We start from the raw sequence: 18,632 nt of genomic DNA on the forward strand, positions 1-18,632 counted from the left end.
TGAAGAATCGCTGCCGCCGTTGGGCCTTCTTGGCCAGTTGTGTGTTGTTAAGTGTCCAAGTGAGGACCTCACTTGGAGGAGGACACTTGGACACTTAACAACACACAGCTGGTCAAGAAGGCCCAACGGCGGCTGTACTTCCTGAGGAGGCTGAGGAGGTTTGCTCCTACAAAGTAAAACTCACATTTTTCTTCATACTGGTAGGAGAAGAACACAGCTCTGTACCGTCCTGCATTGGAAGAGCTGCGCAGACAAATCCGCTCCTCAACTACCTCCATGACGTCAGTACCCAAGCCTCTGAAATTCCTGCGCTCACACTATGGAAAGCTCAAAGAGATCTATGAGGGCATGGCACCCGGAGAGAACAAGGTAAGGATGAACTTAAAAATTCATACATGAGTGCATTTTTGAGAGTTTTCAGTTGAACCACAATATGGAAAATAGCACAGACTCCACGCTAGTGTAAGTAATTCAAGCTACAGAAAGCTTTTTTTTTTTTTACCTTGAGAGGAAATTAAATTCATCATCACTCTAACCAGAATACAAATCACAGGTATTTATGCATGCTTGAGTGCCATCTGATGAAAATCCAACATTAATTTGCAAGTGTATAATCACCAATGGCATTAGAATATCAGAAATGTCCTGAATAATATGACACAGACACTAAAACTGATTGCTTCATTAGAGAAATCAAGTTCAAACTGTATGTGGTGTTTGTATTTGCAGCGTTTCTGTGCTGATGTGGTGTCAGTACTCGCCATGACCATGAGTGGTGAGAGGGAGTGCCTGAAGTACCGTCTGTTGGGCTCACAGGAAGAGCTGGCCTCCTGGGGACATGAGTATGTCAGGTAGGAAAATAGTTACCAGCAACAGGTCTTGGTGTAGCTGCAAAGTAAATGGAAGTAATACAGTTATTTTGTGTGTGTATATGTCTATATGCTGTGGTTCACAGTGTTAAATCAGTAGAAAAACATACACAAGATAGACTGGAGCTGTAAAAGTTGGGAAAAGAAAATTTAATGTCATTTGCCACTTGTGTCACATCTTTGTGACGTTTTTCTGTCTATTGTTTTTCAGGCACCTGGCCGGTGAGGTGGCTAAAGAGTGGCAGGAGGTCGAGGAGAATGACAAAACGCAGCAGGAAGCGCTGCTAAAATTAGTGAAGGAGATTGTGCCTTATAACATGGCACACAATGCTGAGCACGAGGCATGCGACCTGCTGATGGAGATTGAGAGGCTGGACATGCTGGAGGACTACATTGATGAAAATGCTTATGGCAAGGTCTGCCTCTACCTTACCAGGTATGTTCAGGTTTTACACTGGGAACACAGGCCTCATTTTTAAGCATCTTTAAACGGTAGGGCTTGAATTTGTTACTGAAATATGATGGTGTCATGTCTTATCTTCCTTCATCGTTCCTCTAGTTGTGTGAGTTATGTTCCTGAGCCAGAGAACTCAGCATTGCTAAGATGTGCCCTGAACATCTTCAGAAAGTTCAACCGTTACCCAGAGGCAGTACGACTGGCTCTGATGCTCAATGATGTGGAGCTAGTAGAAAACATCTTCACATCCTGCAAAGACATGTAAGGACTATAAAACACAATTTGTAAGGGACATAAGATGTCTATGGTAATGATAAAGAATATTTCTACATCTTTGTCCCTTTGCAGAGTCATACAGAAGCAGATGGCCTTTATGCTGGGGCGGCATGGCATGTTCCTGGAGCTTAATGAGGATGTGGAGGACTATGAGGACCTGACAGAGATCATGTCCAATGTGCAGCTCAACAGCAACTTCTTGGCCCTGGCCAGAGAGGTAGGGGACAAGAAGAGGGGGCTAAAGAAATTCAGTAATGTGGGAAAAGCTTAAACTTTCCCTCTCATTATAAAGCAATGGAATCCACAGTCATGGTAGATATGGCATCAAAGAGTATTCAGTTATAGGATCAAGTCATCAAACTATCAAAATGTTAATGTAAAATAGTTGTTTCAACGTCTGTAAATTAACAAATTTATCACATAGCACCTTGTTGTTCATATTACACGGGCCTACATTAAATGAATTATGTGAAATCTACTTGCAAGTTATTCATTTTTACACATCTGAGGTGATTTTATCTGGCTTTAGACAAACAAATTAGGTAATCAAACAAATTTTTACCTAGAAAAGCAGATGGTGAGTTTATAGAAATTGTAGAGTCTCAGCTAGAATCTGATGACTTGCAAGTCTGTAGTATTGTTTCTTGTCTCACAGTAACAAGTTTTCCATGAACCCTATAAATGTGAACATTTGGGGTCAGCAGCAGCAGTAGCAGTATTATTTGGATTCAGATCAGACTTTGGTGTGTGGTAGATCTTATGGGGGATGTTATCATGTAATTTTTGTCCCAAGCATTTTAAGAATTATGTATGGAGTTGGAAGCAAAAATTGTTAAATTGACCCTATCTGACAATGGTAAAGATTCCTTTAAAAAAATTCCTGGATCCAAACAATGAGGGAAATGTTTTTGTTTTTGTTTTACTAAAAGACAAGTGATATGTGATTCACAGTGGCAGATGGTGCATCATAAATTCAGGCAGTCACTTTGAGACAGCTATGACTCAACAGATTAACCAACTTGTCCTGTCCTCCCCAGCTGGACATCATGGAACCCAAAGTCCCGGATGACATCTATAAAACACATCTGGAAAACAACAGTGAGTCCATATAGTTTTAAATAAAGTTTAGATAAGTGCATTTACTGTTGTAGAATGAACAATGATGCTGTGTTTAGTGATTTACTGCCCACTCTAGCAGGTGAACTGACAGTGATTTGTGACTAAACAGTGTTAGGTTTAGCTGTGGTTTTGAGCTCTGTGCTGCTCTGACAGGGTTTGGAGGCAGCGGCTCCCAGGTGGACTCTGCTCGTATGAATCTGGCCTCTTCCTTTGTGAATGGCTTTGTCAATGCAGCTTTTGGACAGGATAAGCTTCTCACAGACGATGGCAACAAGTGGCTGTACAAGAACAAGGACCACGGTAAAAGAGAGTGCACTCAATGTAGTAGTTGTACTACATAGGCCCTGTGGTCTTACTGCTCACTGGACCTGTCTTTACATTAGTCTGACTTAGCTGACATATTGAAATCTTTATATCCATCATGATTCCTTTTGTGATTTTTGTATTTTGATGCATTTTATTTCATTGATCGGTGACTAACAATGATATCAATTGCCTCAGGCATGTTGAGCGCTGCAGCCTCCCTGGGCATGATCTTGCTGTGGGATGTGGATGGTGGTCTGACCCAGATTGACAAATACCTCTATTCATCAGAAGACTACATCAAGGTAAAAGTTCAGAGTTCATTTCACTTGCAGATAAGGATATGGTGGTAATATTGCAATCTTTGTGGGGTTAGCCATTTAAAAGTGTCAGTGTCTAATTGCAACACCTTTAACTGTGCTACAGTACAGTTTTTTATGTTTTGGCAGTTTCTTTATGAGATATTCCTTAAGTTTTTCAGAAAATCATTACTATGCACTAGCTTCCACTCAACAGACATTTATTGTGTTGATTGGTTTACAACTCTCACCTAACTATTAATTTGATGTTTGCACAACATAAGCTTTTCTTAGGCTTATTCCTAGGGAAGAAAGGCAAAATGAAGCTGTCTTGTTTTTCTTATGCCTGTTTTTTTTTTAAATCACTTTCTGTGCAGTCTGGCGCGCTCCTGGCCTGTGGCATTGTAAACTCGGGTGTGAGGAATGAATGTGATCCGGCCTTGGCCCTGCTCTCTGATTATGTCCTCCACAACAGTAATGTCATGAGGATAGGAGCCATCTTTGGGTGAGGAGAGTGTTTGTGTGTAGAAAGTTAACTATCATGGCAAAACATCTGTAGTCTTATACCTTAAGATAATAGATGATGGCTGTGTGTCCTGATCCTTGTCGTCTTGGTTTTAGACTGGGACTGGCTTACGCTGGCTCTAACAGAGAGGATGTCCTTTCTCTTCTTCTCCCTGTCATGGGAGACTCCAAATCCAGCATGGAGGTATGGATGCGTGTTCTGTGTTAAGATCCTTTCTCAGTCTACATTTATAGTCATGTTAGAAGCATCTGACTGTTAGTATCTCAATTCCAGGTGGTTGGAGTGACAGCGCTGGCATGTGGTATGATCGCAGTAGGATCTTGTAACGGCGACGTGACCTCCACCATTGTCCAGACCATCATGGAGAAGAACGAACAGGAGCTGAAGGACACATATGCCCGCTGGCTGCCTCTAGGCTTGGGACTCAACCACCTGGGTAAACATGGGTCGACACAAGCTTCAGAATTAATTACTATAATGACAGCTACAGGCCGTTCAGAAGAGCAAGTGAAATAAGTAATGCATGATATGTGAACCACCTTTTTGTAAATTACCAAAGTTAAATCATTGCCTTTATATATTTCCATCCTTTCTGTCCTGCTATAGCTGCTGTAACTATTGCATTTGTTGTTTCGCTGTCCATAGGTAAAGGAGAAGCAATTGAGACGACCCTGGCAGCACTACAGGTTGTACCTGAACCTTTCCGCAGCTTTGCCAATACACTAGTGGATATCTGTGCATATGCAGGTCAGTCTCACGATACTGTCTTTCAGCCATTCTAAAGTGATTTGCAGATATCCATCAGTCAGCCTCTTTCCATACCCTCAATAAGCCATTGTTATACTGGTGTACCTACAGTGCTACAGCTGCTGTTTAAATCTCTGAAATAACTTGTTTCCCCATCCCTCCCAGGTTCTGGTAATGTGCTGAAAGTTCAGCAGCTTCTTCATATCTGCAGTGAGCACTATGAAGCCAAGGAGAAAGAAAAAGAGGAAGACAAAGACAAGAAGGATAAGAAGGACAAAGACAAAAAGGAGACTGCTGCTGACATGGGCTCCCACCAGGTAAGGGCTAATTTACTGCCAGGATTGTCCTCTTACGTTAATAATTAACGGTAAGACCAGCTGTATGGATGTTTGTCCAGTTTTGTACTGAGGAATACAGAAGAAAGCTTAATGTTATGTTTTATTTTTATTAAAGGGTGCAGCTGTTCTTGGTATTGCCTTGATTGCCATGGGGGAGGAGATTGGCTCTGAAATGGCACTGCGAACATTTGGGCATCTGGTTAGTAGTACTGCTTAGTGTCAGTTTTCCCTTCTAGTTTTGTTTTTGTTTACATGTACCGAACATGTTCCTTGTCTTACCACCTCTCATTTCTTATTGTTTAGCTCTGCATCACATTTCCTTCCTCTTAATCTGTTCAGCCTGCTTCTTTGTCTGGTATCTTGATTAAATGGTACTTTCATATTTCCAGGCCTCACCATTTGTTCTTTTTTTTTTTCTTTCTTTTGAGTTGCATGACATAATTTCTCCTTTTATCCTTCTCCATACATCTGCCTCTTTAGTCTTTACTTTGATCTGTCATTGCTAGTAAAATAGACTAAGATCTAGCCTAAAGACTTCATTTTTGTCATGTCCACTGTGTATACTGGCATGTGACAGCTTAGGAAGGCAGTTAAAATAATGAGAGCCACATTTTTGTTCCTCTCTTGCATTTGCAATCTAGTGATCTATTTGCACTGTCTTTAACTCTTCTTCCCTCTGTGTTCATCAGCTGCGTTATGGGGAGCCCACCCTAAGGCGAGCGGTGCCTCTAGCCCTGGCGCTCATTTCAGTGTCCAACCCTCGTCTGAACATCTTGGACACCCTCAGCAAGTTTTCCCATGATGCTGACCCAGAGGTCTCTCACAACTCCATCTTTGCCATGGGCATGGTGGGCAGTGGTAAGTTTGGTTCTAGGAATAGAGCGGTGTGAACTCTGTGTGAACAGCAGAAATAATAGTAAAACCCTGTATAAGTCTCTACACCATTCAGTAATGATGAAATAATGCCCACTAATTTAATGTCCTAAAAACAAAATGGGGTAAAAACATGGTTGAGTATTTTGAGCACACACAAATAAGATGCTGTAACAGCACTACACTTATTATAACATGCACAATTTTTTAACGTTGTCTGAGTTAAAGTTTGTTTATGCTGCTACAGTAGCAGAGTTTCCTTCTATTATTATTTATTTTACAGATGATTGATATGCTAAAGGTTTGAAATGCAACAAAATTAAAGCTTTTAAAACTAGCGTGAAACTCTAAATCAGTCCACTCTGCTTTGCCCAGTGCCCCCTCTCCCTGCTCCGCTATGCTCTAAACAATCTCAGCGCTCTGCCATGCTCTTCAGATATTTGTCATTATGAAAATACCAGAAATGAGTGCAACAAAACTTGCTGATCAACCACAAACGACAAAAAATCTGTGATTGGAGAGATCAATCCCACTCAAAAACATTTAGAAGCTAATATCTGCACTACTGCCAGTGCTGTTCAGTGAGTCAGGGTCACTGAAGGCTTCGACAGCACCTCTCCACATTAACAAGACAAGTCTTGGAGCAGATTTCTACAACAAAACTATTGGAAAGAAAGTTACATACTGTAGCTTTAAGTTGACTAATGCCTCTGTCCTCATAAAGATGCATGAATTTCCTATATTATGACCTCACTGATGTTTTTCTCTGGAAAAGGGTTGCATACTTGATGGTGCAAGTTACGCATTTGTTGTTTTCAATGCTCCACAATGCCGTCTTCTCTTGAAGTGCCTCTAGTGTCAACATCCTTAACATATTTAACAAGCTCTCCGTTTTCCCATGTACCCAGGCACAAATAACGCCCGTCTGGCTGCTATGCTGCGGCAGCTGGCACAGTATCACGCCAAAGACCCCAACAATCTCTTCATGGTTCGACTGGCTCAGGTGGGTGGCAACACAAAAGACACTCTGTACCAGACACAATTGAACTTAAGGAAAAATGTGTGTATGTATGAGTGACTGTTGACTCTGCTGGTTGTGCCTCCACAGGGTCTGACTCACCTGGGCAAAGGCACACTGACGCTCTGTCCCTACCATAGCGACAGGCAGCTGATGAGTCAGGTCGCTGTGGCCGGACTGCTCACAGTGCTTGTTTCTTTCCTCGATGTCAAGAACAGTCAGTTTATTTTCCTCCTGCTGCCACTTAACATGGTCCATTATTGTTTTGTGAATTGAAGGTTGAATTCAGTAATGTCTTTCCTGTGCTGATATTCCTCCTGTTGTTCACTATGTGCACTACAGTAATCCTGGGGAAATCTCACTACATTCTCTATGGCCTGGTAGCAGCCATGCAGCCACGTATGCTGGTCACGTTCGATGAGGAACTGCGACCACTGCCCATATCTGTCAGAGTTGGACAGGTAATGCCTTGCATAATCCCTCTGGGAAATAGAGAACCTAGAATGTTAGTGGAAATTGTGCCGTTTTTGTGCATTACAAAGTTTGTCTGGCCTTTGAAAACCAGTATAGACAGTTAACATGAAATTTCCATGGTTACAGTTAGGAACATTCTGGAAAAATGGCTCTTTACCTCACATGTTTGTTTGTGTGATATGTGTTTAGGCTGTGGATGTCGTGGGCCAGGCGGGCAAGCCAAAGGCCATCACAGGTTTTCAGACTCACACCACACCAGTGCTGCTGGCTCATGGAGAGAGGGCTGAGCTGGCCACAGAGGAGCATCTCCCTGTCACCCCAATCCTGGAAGGTTTTGTTATCCTCCGCAAGAACCCCAGCTATGAAACCTAGACTGCACCCAAAAAAAACATTCTCACTGGTTTCTCCCTCTGTTTATAAGGGTCTCGATCTCTATGGCCCCTCGCAGTTGTTATATTTAGTTGCGTGGCTGAGTTGAGTGAGGCAGGCCTATATTTCTTCCTTGCTGTATCTTCTCACTGTCATCTATGGCCCAGCTCCAACAGTCATTAAAAATGGATAGTTGGGATCTGGTTTACTGAACTGGTATGACACAGGGGGAGGGCTCAACTGGGACCTCATCCACCTTGCATTGCTCTAATTTTGATCCACCTCTCCCACGTGCACCGAACCAGCTGATCCAGGGCCATTTCACAAGTGGGAACTGTTCACCACTCTTATGTTTCAGTCATCAGCAACTGCTCAGTAAACATCAGTGCTTCAAATGTGTTTTTCCCACACTTCTTACATCCTCAGTCAGATTTTGTAAGTAGAGTGTTTAAAAGTATGTATTCATTGCAGTTTTCTTGTTTTGTTTTGTTACAGTACTGTAAAAGGTTGAATCAAAAATAAAAACTCAGCTACACATGGTGGAAGTGTGATGGCTGTGTGTTGTGTTGATTTTGGGTAAAACATATGGCAGGGAATGTCTTAGGAGTTTTAGAAAATCATAACTAAGTGCCATCATTAAAATAAAGCAGTCTGCAGGTTATCCACAAGGGGGAGCTACCTAGACTAGCCACCTTTTCTTATTTGGGAAACTTCCTGAGAATTTTGCTACACTACCTGTTAGATTAAATAAGTTAAATTGTAATGACTGAACTTCCCATGGATAATAAGTACACCACTACAATTACACTAGTGGCAAACTCATCTACTCATAAATGCATGTAAAATAATTTTAAGAATCAAATATTTGCAATCAGATAAATAAGGCAATCTCCTTTATGTTTTTATTTTTTTTCCTGACTTCACCCCTTTGGGCCTGGTTTTAAGTGCATGAGAGCACACTGGGTTTTTGGTCATTTGTTGGTGAGTTCTTTACACCTATTGGCGTTTGCAAAATGTAAATGAATTATTTAATTGTTTGTTTTTACTGAATTGTATGTTTGTATTTTCCATTTAAATGTTAAACATCCCGAACTGGCTGTGTGGCCATTGCGCTTTAAGTCATACAATATAACACAGTGGACTGTCTCATAAATAGTGCCTGCTAGGTATTTTTCCTTTAGCCAAATTATAATATAGCAGTAGTCATTATAATGCATTTAGAGTTTGTTAGAAATAAACTTAGGGATAATGGCTAAAATAAACTTTAGTGAAACTACACGTTCCTTATGCAGTAAATAACTTTACTATCACGGAATGTCGCCAAGCGTGTTGTTTACATGTAAGCACATTAAAGATAACCAGGGAAACAATATATTATTTACAGTTGAAGGCAACAGTCCAGAGCGTGATCACTGGGAAAGTTTCATGTGATGGGTTTTTGCCGGAATTACCTAGCTACCGGCTTCCGGGAAGATTTTCCGTCCGTCCGGCTCCGCGGACTCAAGGAGAAAAAGGTAACGCTGCCGTCCCAAGCTAAATTCTTTCTTAATATGTTTTATTTTTCCCATAATTGTCAAGTCGCTGTTACAGTGGGAATTTGGAGGGACATTCAGATCTACGGTTCACATTTTAGTTTGGAGATTTGTGTAGCTGTGGTGACTTTCTTCAGTGGTTTCTGCTGACTGGTGTTCCTTCTGAGTTTTCAGGGATTAGCTAGCTAACTGGCCGCTAGCATTCCATGCTAAAACGACGTGGGTGTTCTTTCTTCACTTCAGCAAGCCCAGCTAGCAAGCTAACGTTACGATATATACTGTCAATATGAGCCATTACTAAATTAACGATTAGAAATATTACATTTATGTAGTGTTATATATGATAAGCGATATATAAACTGTCTTATCACAGTGTTATTGTTTTCGCCGGTTGGAGTAATTTATGTTGCTAGCTATCCAGCCTTTTGCTAGCCAGCTACTCAGTAGGCTAGCAGTTGGTTAAATCAATGCGCCTGTGCCTACTGCCCTGGTTTCTGCCTCCCAGCAGAAGTGGTGAAACTTGTATTTGCCAACCTATCTTAATATAAAGAGATGTCTATTGACAGTTGCGGATGTAAATAACAAACACACATATAACTTGATATCTGACACCATGTGATGGCTATGTAACGTTGGTACCAGCAACCTGAAGCCATTTGCGTTAGACGGTAAGGTATGGAAATTTTTTTAAATATTTGCTCGTGTAACTAAACTGTACGCCTGTTCGTATAGCAGGGTCTCGTAGTTACTTGGTCAACCAAAAATATGTGCCAGTGTGCGTGTCAGATGTTTAGTGGCAGTTGTGACATATATGAGTTATGAGACACTGTCGGGGGAGGGTAAACCGGGTCTGAGATTGATTTGACAGGACAGATGTTTTGATCCCTGAAACCTGGGGCATCTTCATTTGGTCCTTATTGAGGGAGCCGACGGGATTAACCATTAGCGTTACCCACCACACAACATCCCCATTATGTACATCAGCATTGTCGGAGGCTGTCGCAGTGGTGGCGGTGTTCAACTGGGCTAGAAGTTTGGCTGCGAAATGAAAATGAGGTGGTTGTCTGACTCATTCACACTAGTTAGTGCTCATCATTGTCACGACGTCGTTGACAGCGTTGTTACTGTGTTTATAGCGACCTAACTAAGGCGTTGCAAGCATGTTTCGCTTCTGAATGTGAGTAACGTATTGAGAACTAGCTAATAATCAGTAGCCACCACTTTAGCTTGACAGTTTTTTCAGTTAGTATTCCCATTCATTGACAGCCGCCTTCACGCCTGTCTCCACTACTGATTTTAGGAACACACGTCGTTTGTTTGGCGTTCGTGTCTCGCATAAATCATACAATGATATGTGTCGTGGCTGATATCGGCTGAGGTGTGGCTGGCGTGAAGCCGGTGTGCATCGCGCCAGTAGCAAGAGAAACCACGTGGTAAAACCAGATTGGGCCTAGGACAGTTAGCAACATGGCTAACAGCACAACATGCAGCATCACGCCGTCGCGTCTGTATTCGTATATGTTTTGGCAAAGCCGAGCACTGGGTAGGTGTGTATTTATTGTAATGCTATGCAAATAGTTGTGTTTGTCGTGTATTTTTTGCGTTGCCTAAATAGACAGACACGCCCCTGTTTCGTAGCGCAAGTGTCCTACAGTTTAAGCCGACAGAACATCTTTGTTTAAACGTGTAGTATTAATGTCTTAGCTGTTTTCCTACAGTGACGTTGTGCCATGATGTATGTTTATAGGGCGACACTGTTGGTTGTGTTCATGTTTAAATCCTTTGCTGATCACTTCACCCTGCTTGCTGCTGCAGCCATGAGACAGATGTTGAGGACTGCAGACATGTGACCTTATCTCAGCACAGGGACACCACATAGCTAATATATGCAGATGTTTATCCCATTTGTATGCAAACATTCATCTCTGTTTACCACAGATCAGTACAGGAGAATATTATGCAGTGATCGCAGACATACTTTAGCCTGAGGAAATGAATGAAACTAAATGCAGTCGCAGGACAATTGTATCGTGTGGCAGAGTCAGGCTGTTACAGTTTGTCTGACATAAGGACATTGCTGAGCTTCCTGTTGTGAAACATGAAAGCCTAGAGTCTGGGCATGTGTGGGTATTGGCAGAATGTTATTTAACCAGAAGAACATGGGGCTGCTGGGCAGACACCAGAAACAGTCTGTACTGGAGTGATGCTGTATCACTGGTGTTCAACATTCACTGTCTTTACATCCTTCTCAGCTTCAAATGTCTGACTGAGGCCATGTTTCTTCTGATACTTGTCACCAACTATGACTGGAAATGTGATCATACACATGCTATTTAATTTTAAGTATTGACACGTGTCGGTGGGAAAGAAATTTGTATACACTTATCTGTAAATCCCATGTTGTTTTGTGTTTAAATTGTTATAAATTGTTGATTATACAGGGGTACTCCAGTAATTTTCCATATGAAGATTAAATGATATGAGGAATACTAGTCAGCACAGTAAAAGAGTGGTACAGTTTTTTGTGGCTCTGAAAGGAGCTTTTTAAAAGTTTGAGAAACCCTGGTGATGGCAACAGGGTTATCTTGGATTGGGATGGAGACTTTATAACAAAATGTTTGTATTAACAACTAGGATTGTGGATTATGCAGGATATGGGCCTTTACCAGTTTTGGTTAAGCTCCAACTAAGGACAAATCTTCTGGATAACCTGGACCTTGGTGCTTCAGTTTTTACCTCCACCAGGAGTGGCGGTTACCATTTTGCTTGCATTTGTTTACTCAAAAGGTAATGAACAGATTTTAATGAAATTTTTTGGAGAGATATGATATGGCCCGCAGAACAATTGATGTGACTTTGGTGCTGATCCATCACATAATTTGGATACAGGACCTTTATAAGATTGTTCATTATTGTGAGTGCTGCAAAGGTTGACGGTAGCCCCCATGTGGCCCACGTGCATGGCTGCGCTGCTGAGCACTATAGAGAATATTAGTGCAGTGTGACTTGTGTGCATCTGTGAAGAAATGTTAAGTCCACATTGTTATGTCAGTCTGCATGGGACATTTTAGTCATTTGTGGCATTTACTATTTGCTCGTGTCAGTATACTGTGTAAAGCTAATTTATTCATAAGTGGCTTGTTCATGTTGCTGAAGATAGCTGATATGCTACAATTGGTTAAGTTTGATCAAGGTGAAATGAGGCAAACTCCAGCTTTTCAGTTCCACTCTATGCAGCGACAGAAGGGTGGCAGAGAATTTGAGCCGGGGTTTTTTCAGGTGTGAAAGTAACCACTTGGATTGAGTATATGTGGTCAGTCTATCCAAGTAATGCCAACTTAGAATTGGTTTTGACATTTTCAAAGATGCGAGTGCTCCCATATGATTAAACTAGCTCTATTAGCAGGCAGCTGATCTTGTTCAGAGCACAGCAGTCTGTCGGCGAGGACGCTGGTGTTCAAGTGGTACATTATAGCTGTGCTTCCCTGAGCCGTCACATGGCATAACCTCACGGGATGATGCAGACCATCCTACTTGGCTATTCCGCTGTATTTTTCTGTGCCTTTAGAGGAGATAAGCTCACAGCTGAGCAGAGCGAGAGCACAGGATGTCGAGGATCACTCCATAGTGCAACAGTTAGCCAGTAATGGAGGCTGAATGAACAATTTAGCTAACATCTGTTGAACAAACGGAAGACAAACTTGAAGAAATGTGACGCCTTCACCACTTTGTCTGTGGTCCACCTTCTGAAGTCCCCCTTTTTACCCCTAAACCAACGAGCGGATGTCTGTCATGTCTGTTTTTCTTGAATAATTGTCACACTAATAATGATAACGGAGTCATTCCAAATGCCAGCAGTAGGTTTTCATGATCAAGCAATCATAAGGGTCAAACATTCATTGGAATATTGCTTATATGGCATTATGGGGAAATGGGCTCACCCCTTGGTGGAGGTAAGCACACTGACAAAAAAAACTTTGACTCCCTTCTTAGGTAAATGAATTTGAAGGCAGAGGTAATGTTAATGTTTTTTTCTGTGTTTGCTGGTTTGTTTGCTCACAACATAACTCAAAAAGTAATGAATGGATTTGTTTTTAGTTTTTTTTTTTGGAGATAGGGTATGTCTCACAGAACAACTGATTCCTTTAAAAGTTAGAGATGGATCATAGATCCTGAAGAAGACTACCATGAATGAATTTTTTTCAAATAACATTAAAACTAATGATGATGTCAGTGTGATGGGCACACTATCATGGCAATATTACTTTTAGGTGTAATGGCATTATGGGAAAGCTGAGCTACTTTGATGGAGTTTCGCGTTCTCTGAGTGCTGACTAGTTCAGTGTGTTGGTTCTGCCTATAAAGGGTGGACCAAAATACAGCTTTAAATAATAGGCATGTTCCTCCCCCTTTACTGGCTTGATGGATACATTTAAATTAGGGTGTTCCATACTTACAGTGATCCAGCTGAGCTGAGTTGAGTGAAACCTGCCACAACTGGAGCTTTTTGTGTCGTCGTGTTTCTACCACAGACAACATTGTGACTATGTGGCAGGTACAGACTGGTAACTCACCCTGCAGGCCATTGAGCTGTATATAATAAAGGTAACCGAAAGCATAAGCAAGGCAAAAAGCTTATGAGTCGGTGTGTACATTACAGTAGCACTTAGAGATAGTCATGTACAATGTGTACAGACTTTAAGTGTTTTGAAATCTGTAGCAGGCCCTGAACTTAAAAAAAAAAAAAAAGCGAGGACTCATATTTTTCCACTTAGGACAATCAGTAAGCATGTATGCACAAAGTTGTATTCCATACAGTGGGTCCAGATTATGCGGTATACTCAGAGTGACTGCACCCTAATGTAGGTGATATTATAGCCAGCATCTTCTACAAACCTTAGCCGATGTTCTCCCCCACTCCTTAGCAGGTCATGCAGAGGCTTATGCAACAGTTGAATGAACCTGTTTCACAGCGGTGGTGCTGATGGTTGGATCTCCATGGTGCTGCTTATCAGATCAGCTAGAATAACTGAGCAGTGTGTGAATATGGTGTCTGGTAACATTGTGTTAGCTCACATGCCCCTATTCAAACACAGATTCCTGCAAAAATGAGGGCGTCTGGGTCACACCTGGTCATTTTGGAGTGCTACACAGTGTACCCTTGATTTGTACAAATTGTTTTCATAGATTCTGCAGACTAACCTGTTTGGGGCTGACTGTGTGTGTTACTAGCACAGTAGGTGTTTTACAATCAGACCACCTCTCTGAGCTTAAGGGCAAAGCATTGCTCCAATAACTTAAAGGTTTTTATTTGTGTGTTCTCTAGTGAAATCTGTAAAGCCTCCGAGGCAATGTAGGTTGATATTCTGAGACACCCTTTTAGCCCTGAGATTGTTTACTCAGCATTTCATCTCCCAGCCAGCCCCACTTAGTCTGCTGGTCTTTCTGTCTGTGGATGAGCCTTTGAGCTGCTGCTTGTCACTTCTCTATAGTCTTTCCTTTCTATAACTTATGATGCCACCGTTCTCTAAGCTCCAAGACTCCAGTGTACTGTGTTTGAACCCACCATTTATGTTAGTCGATGTTTTTCTATAACAGGATCTTTTCTGACAAATGGAAACCCTCACTCAGTTAAACTCCTTTATCTTCTCGTTTCCTTTTGTTTATGTGTTGATATAGTCATGGTAACAGTGGTGATTACAACCATTTCTGCCGCACGATTTCCTTTTCAGATAAAAGGGAAAAAAACACGCTGATTCATCATGACTAAGGCTTTTTACACTGCTGCTGATTTGTGTGCTGGGGAAAGGGGGTGTATGTGTGCCAGTGGCAGATATAATCTTGGCTTTGGCTATAAATACAAAGTGTGTAACTATTTCAAGGCCCATATAACCTGAGGAGGTTGAGTACACTGGAATAAGGAAATGATCCTTGAGTCAGAGGGGTGACAGTATTGCGTAAAAAGCACTCTGCCTCGATGCTGGCATTGTGACAAAAACTGCTGCTCTAATAATGTAGAACTGACGGCGTTGACACCATGGTGAAAAATTGAAGTTTTAAGGGGACATTCTTTGTGTTATATAATCTTTGATAAGGTTATAGACACAGTCTGCAGCCGTTTGGACATGGATTGTATTGTAGATGTGACTGGGTTCAGTGAGAAAACTGAATTACTCATTGGACCATTGATAAACAAATGTTATAGTACAGATTGTCTAAGTGCATTGGAGACATGCTGAGGTGAATGCGTTTCTGTTCCAGTTTTCCTGACAAACCTGTATACATAAAATCACCTGTAAAAAAATGACTTTTTATGCAATGTAGTGATGTGTGGCTTATTTTATGACATTTTTTCTAAAATTAGATTTTTTAAAAATCGCAAAATATATAGCCTAGTTTACAGTATCACAATATATCAACCCTTGTATCGTGTCACCAGATACTTGCTGATTCCTGGCCCTACTGAATGAACCCCTGAGTTGTGTAATGGTAAAAGTTCCCTATGTCTGAATGATAGAAAGCTATCACTTAGAAGCAAGCAATGTGTTGCAGCACTATCTCAGCTGGGAATGGAGACATAAGTGTTCACTGACTGTTAATATCGACGCCCTGGAGCCCAAAAAATGGCATTCAGGACAGTTGTAGAATGAGTGAGCATGCAGAACACAGTTGGTAGCCCGAGGTTAAGATTTGTTTTGTCCATAATGGTAGCTAATTAGTGTTTTGTCCTAAAAACCATGGAGTTGATGTTCTAAGCTTTTCTCTATTTCATAAATATTTACCACTGCCTCAAATAATGGCTGGTCTACTGATAAATAAGATGCATTCTGAGCAGATACTTTGTATTTTATGGCAAATCTCTCAGGGTATGACTGTAAAGCTTTATACATTTCTGCTGGTACACAGTTAAGATTGGAAGCTTATGTACAAAAAAGTTGTTAGGTGAACCATAACATGTAAACTAGACTGTTGTTGACACTTTTTTTAAAATGAAAAATTAGATTGTGATAAAAAGTTTTACATTTCCATTTTACACTCAAATCTTAAAATTAAGTGCTCCAGAGTACAGGATAGACTGTTTAGTTTAGTTTTTTTAATTAAATCTCTACCTAAAAATGAAGTGTAGTATTTGTAGTTATCCAAATGTAAACAGGTGTAACAGGTAGTTTATTATAAACAGAAGAATGTCTGTTACATCTATCCCACTGAACAGACAGTTCATTTCATTTTAAGGTGTGTGTAGTTTTTATTTGGTGTTTTACCAGGGGTTGGATAAACTGTGCATAGGCTATACATGTATTTTATGTGTAGCCAGTAATTCCCTCAAGTATTTTACGTGTAGCCAGTAATTCCCTCATTGTATACTGTTTGTCAGAGTTTTGAACCATAGTTTTCCCTTCTCCAAGGTAGTTCTGTAGGCTGCTCCCAGGCACAAGTGAACACATGCCCAGTATAGATATGGACACGAGGTGTATGTGCAGTGCTATAAAAAAAAAATGACATGGAAGTTTCTGAAATGTGATATTAGCCAGTACAAGTTGTTTGTTAATGAAGTTTTTCTTTTTTTTTTTTTTTTAGGACAGACTGTTCCTCTGTGTAACCACACTAAGGACCTAAAAGATTCATAAATGTAAGTGTTTTTGTATATGTGTGTGTGTGTGTGTGTGTGTGTGTGTGTGTATAGGACAAGAAATATCAACCTTGAGTTTCACCCTCCAGTTAAACTTAAAGACTCACTCCAGTCAAAAATGTCTTTATTTTTACACCCCCATAACTATTAGCCCGATTCCCTCCACTATACTGACTTATAGGTGTATAGTTTGTTACTAACAGGCTGTTTTCATATTCCTCTGCTGAAGGGGGCAGATATCTGTTTACTCCCAAAAATCTGAGTTTGGCAGAGGCACCAGCAAACTGGATTTGTGACACCACAAGTTTGGACAGCTAAACTTGGTTTACAGGTTTTCCGGAGTTTGTGAGAAACCTGAATCCTTTGGTCAGACCTAACTTTTCACCACCAGGAAGCAAAACCTATATCTATTGATAGCACGAAAGCTGCTGTGCACAGCATTTTGATGTAAACTAGACCCTGGCACTTCTTTACACTATTTAACTAACACTGTGATGTGTGAGACAAGTACCATTATTAACAGATGGTTAGCTACGGTTTTGGCTTCAGATAGCAGCTTGAATGCGGCAGTTAGCCGGCTGCTCATAAAACATATTAACATTACTAGATAAACTTTTGGATCAAGCTGAGAAAGTGAAGAGATAATGACATCCTATCAAATTTTATGACTTGGTATGAAACGTGCAAAGTGTTTAATAACTAAACTACATTTGTCTCACTGCTGTAGCTAACAGTTAGCCTTGTGCTAATAGTTAACTTAGCCCCTACTAAAAACACCAATCTCTCGATTATCTCTTCCTAGATTGTGGTTTGCATCAATCAAGAAGCAAAAATAAAGAGATACTGACATACTGTCAAACGTTATGAGATTGTCAGAGACTTAATGCTGCTGGAGTATTAACAGCAAAGCATGGCTTTATGACCGGGAAGGCTTGGCTGGGTTCACTGTTGAACAAAGTGCTGACAACCTGCTTGTGTGTTGACTACAAATTAACACTACGTTTTGCATCAGCTGAGATAATAATGAGATACAGACATAGTGTTTAACGTTATCAGATAGTATGAGGTGTGTAGTAGAAGTGTAGAGACATAGCTTTGTTGGAATGTATGTACTTTTGAGGAAAATCTGTGTTAGACTATATGTTTATAGCAGAACATTTTTATATGCAAATATAAATATTAAAATGTCTCTGGAGTGGAGCTTTAAGTTCCCAACACGGATGTAGAGGTGTTTACAAATTTTCAATGACTTTATGCCGTCAACCCTCAGCCTGCACTTTCTTTAAGAAAAATATGTCCCACATTCCAGTCTGTCCTTTGTGCTACACATTGTATTACCTTGTTGTCCATTAGGTGTCACCACAGTGTACTGAGAGTGACAATAACATCTGAAATGGCCGGTAATTTTTATAACTTACGACCCATTTAACTTCCCCATTCTCTCTTTCTACAGATTTGTACACAGGTCCACATCCGCCTCCCCATGCAGAACTCCATAACTTTACTTTCTGTATACATTCTTTAAGGGCCAACTTCAGCTTTTGTTTTTCATAGAAGTAAAAGGGCAGCATTTCTGTGCTCATAATGACAAGCAAATCGCACAATGATGCACTTTCTCTGGTGGAGACAGGCTGCAGCAGACACAAGCCGTACTTCGGTACAACTCTCAGCTGTGTATCTAAGTCCTACAACTAGGGTTGCAGTGTTATCCTGGTTTCACTGTGTACCATGGTGTGAAAATTGATGCACAAAAAAGACCTTTTTTTCGTTCCTTTGAGGGTTGTTGTACCTGATAGTACTAA

General features: G+C 40.9%; 1 protein-coding gene and 1 long non-coding RNA gene across 2 annotated transcripts in view; both read left to right on the plus strand.

The window, feature by feature from the left end:
- The window catches only part of psmd2 (proteasome 26S subunit ubiquitin receptor, non-ATPase 2), a 10,075-nt gene extending 1,867 nt beyond the window's left edge, over window positions 1-8,208 (plus strand). The window contains exons 3-21 of the mRNA XM_020587471.1: window positions 205-369; window positions 730-851; window positions 1,081-1,305; window positions 1,429-1,587; window positions 1,675-1,819; window positions 2,640-2,700; window positions 2,875-3,021; window positions 3,223-3,329; window positions 3,701-3,828; window positions 3,945-4,032; window positions 4,123-4,285; window positions 4,495-4,596; window positions 4,762-4,913; window positions 5,050-5,133; window positions 5,624-5,792; window positions 6,716-6,810; window positions 6,916-7,042; window positions 7,168-7,286; window positions 7,489-8,208. Of these exons, the coding sequence (XP_020443127.1) occupies window positions 205-369; window positions 730-851; window positions 1,081-1,305; window positions 1,429-1,587; window positions 1,675-1,819; window positions 2,640-2,700; window positions 2,875-3,021; window positions 3,223-3,329; window positions 3,701-3,828; window positions 3,945-4,032; window positions 4,123-4,285; window positions 4,495-4,596; window positions 4,762-4,913; window positions 5,050-5,133; window positions 5,624-5,792; window positions 6,716-6,810; window positions 6,916-7,042; window positions 7,168-7,286; window positions 7,489-7,671 (2,541 nt within the window). The 3' untranslated portion in view covers window positions 7,672-8,208. The remainder of the gene's footprint in view (window positions 1-204; window positions 370-729; window positions 852-1,080; window positions 1,306-1,428; window positions 1,588-1,674; window positions 1,820-2,639; window positions 2,701-2,874; window positions 3,022-3,222; window positions 3,330-3,700; window positions 3,829-3,944; window positions 4,033-4,122; window positions 4,286-4,494; window positions 4,597-4,761; window positions 4,914-5,049; window positions 5,134-5,623; window positions 5,793-6,715; window positions 6,811-6,915; window positions 7,043-7,167; window positions 7,287-7,488) is intronic.
- Window positions 8,209-9,073: 865 nt separating this feature from the next.
- LOC109952371 (uncharacterized) lies at window positions 9,074-18,327 on the plus strand. The gene is made up of 3 exons (XR_002273742.1): window positions 9,074-9,182; window positions 16,779-16,830; window positions 18,284-18,327. It is a non-coding gene; the product is annotated as an uncharacterized LOC109952371 (long non-coding RNA).
- The last annotated feature ends 305 nt before the right edge of the window (window positions 18,328-18,632 follow it).

Source organism: Monopterus albus, unplaced genomic scaffold, assembly GCF_001952655.1.
Source record: "Monopterus albus unplaced genomic scaffold, M_albus_1.0 scaffold8.1, whole genome shotgun sequence".
NCBI classification, from domain to species: domain Eukaryota; kingdom Metazoa; phylum Chordata; class Actinopteri; order Synbranchiformes; family Synbranchidae; genus Monopterus; species Monopterus albus.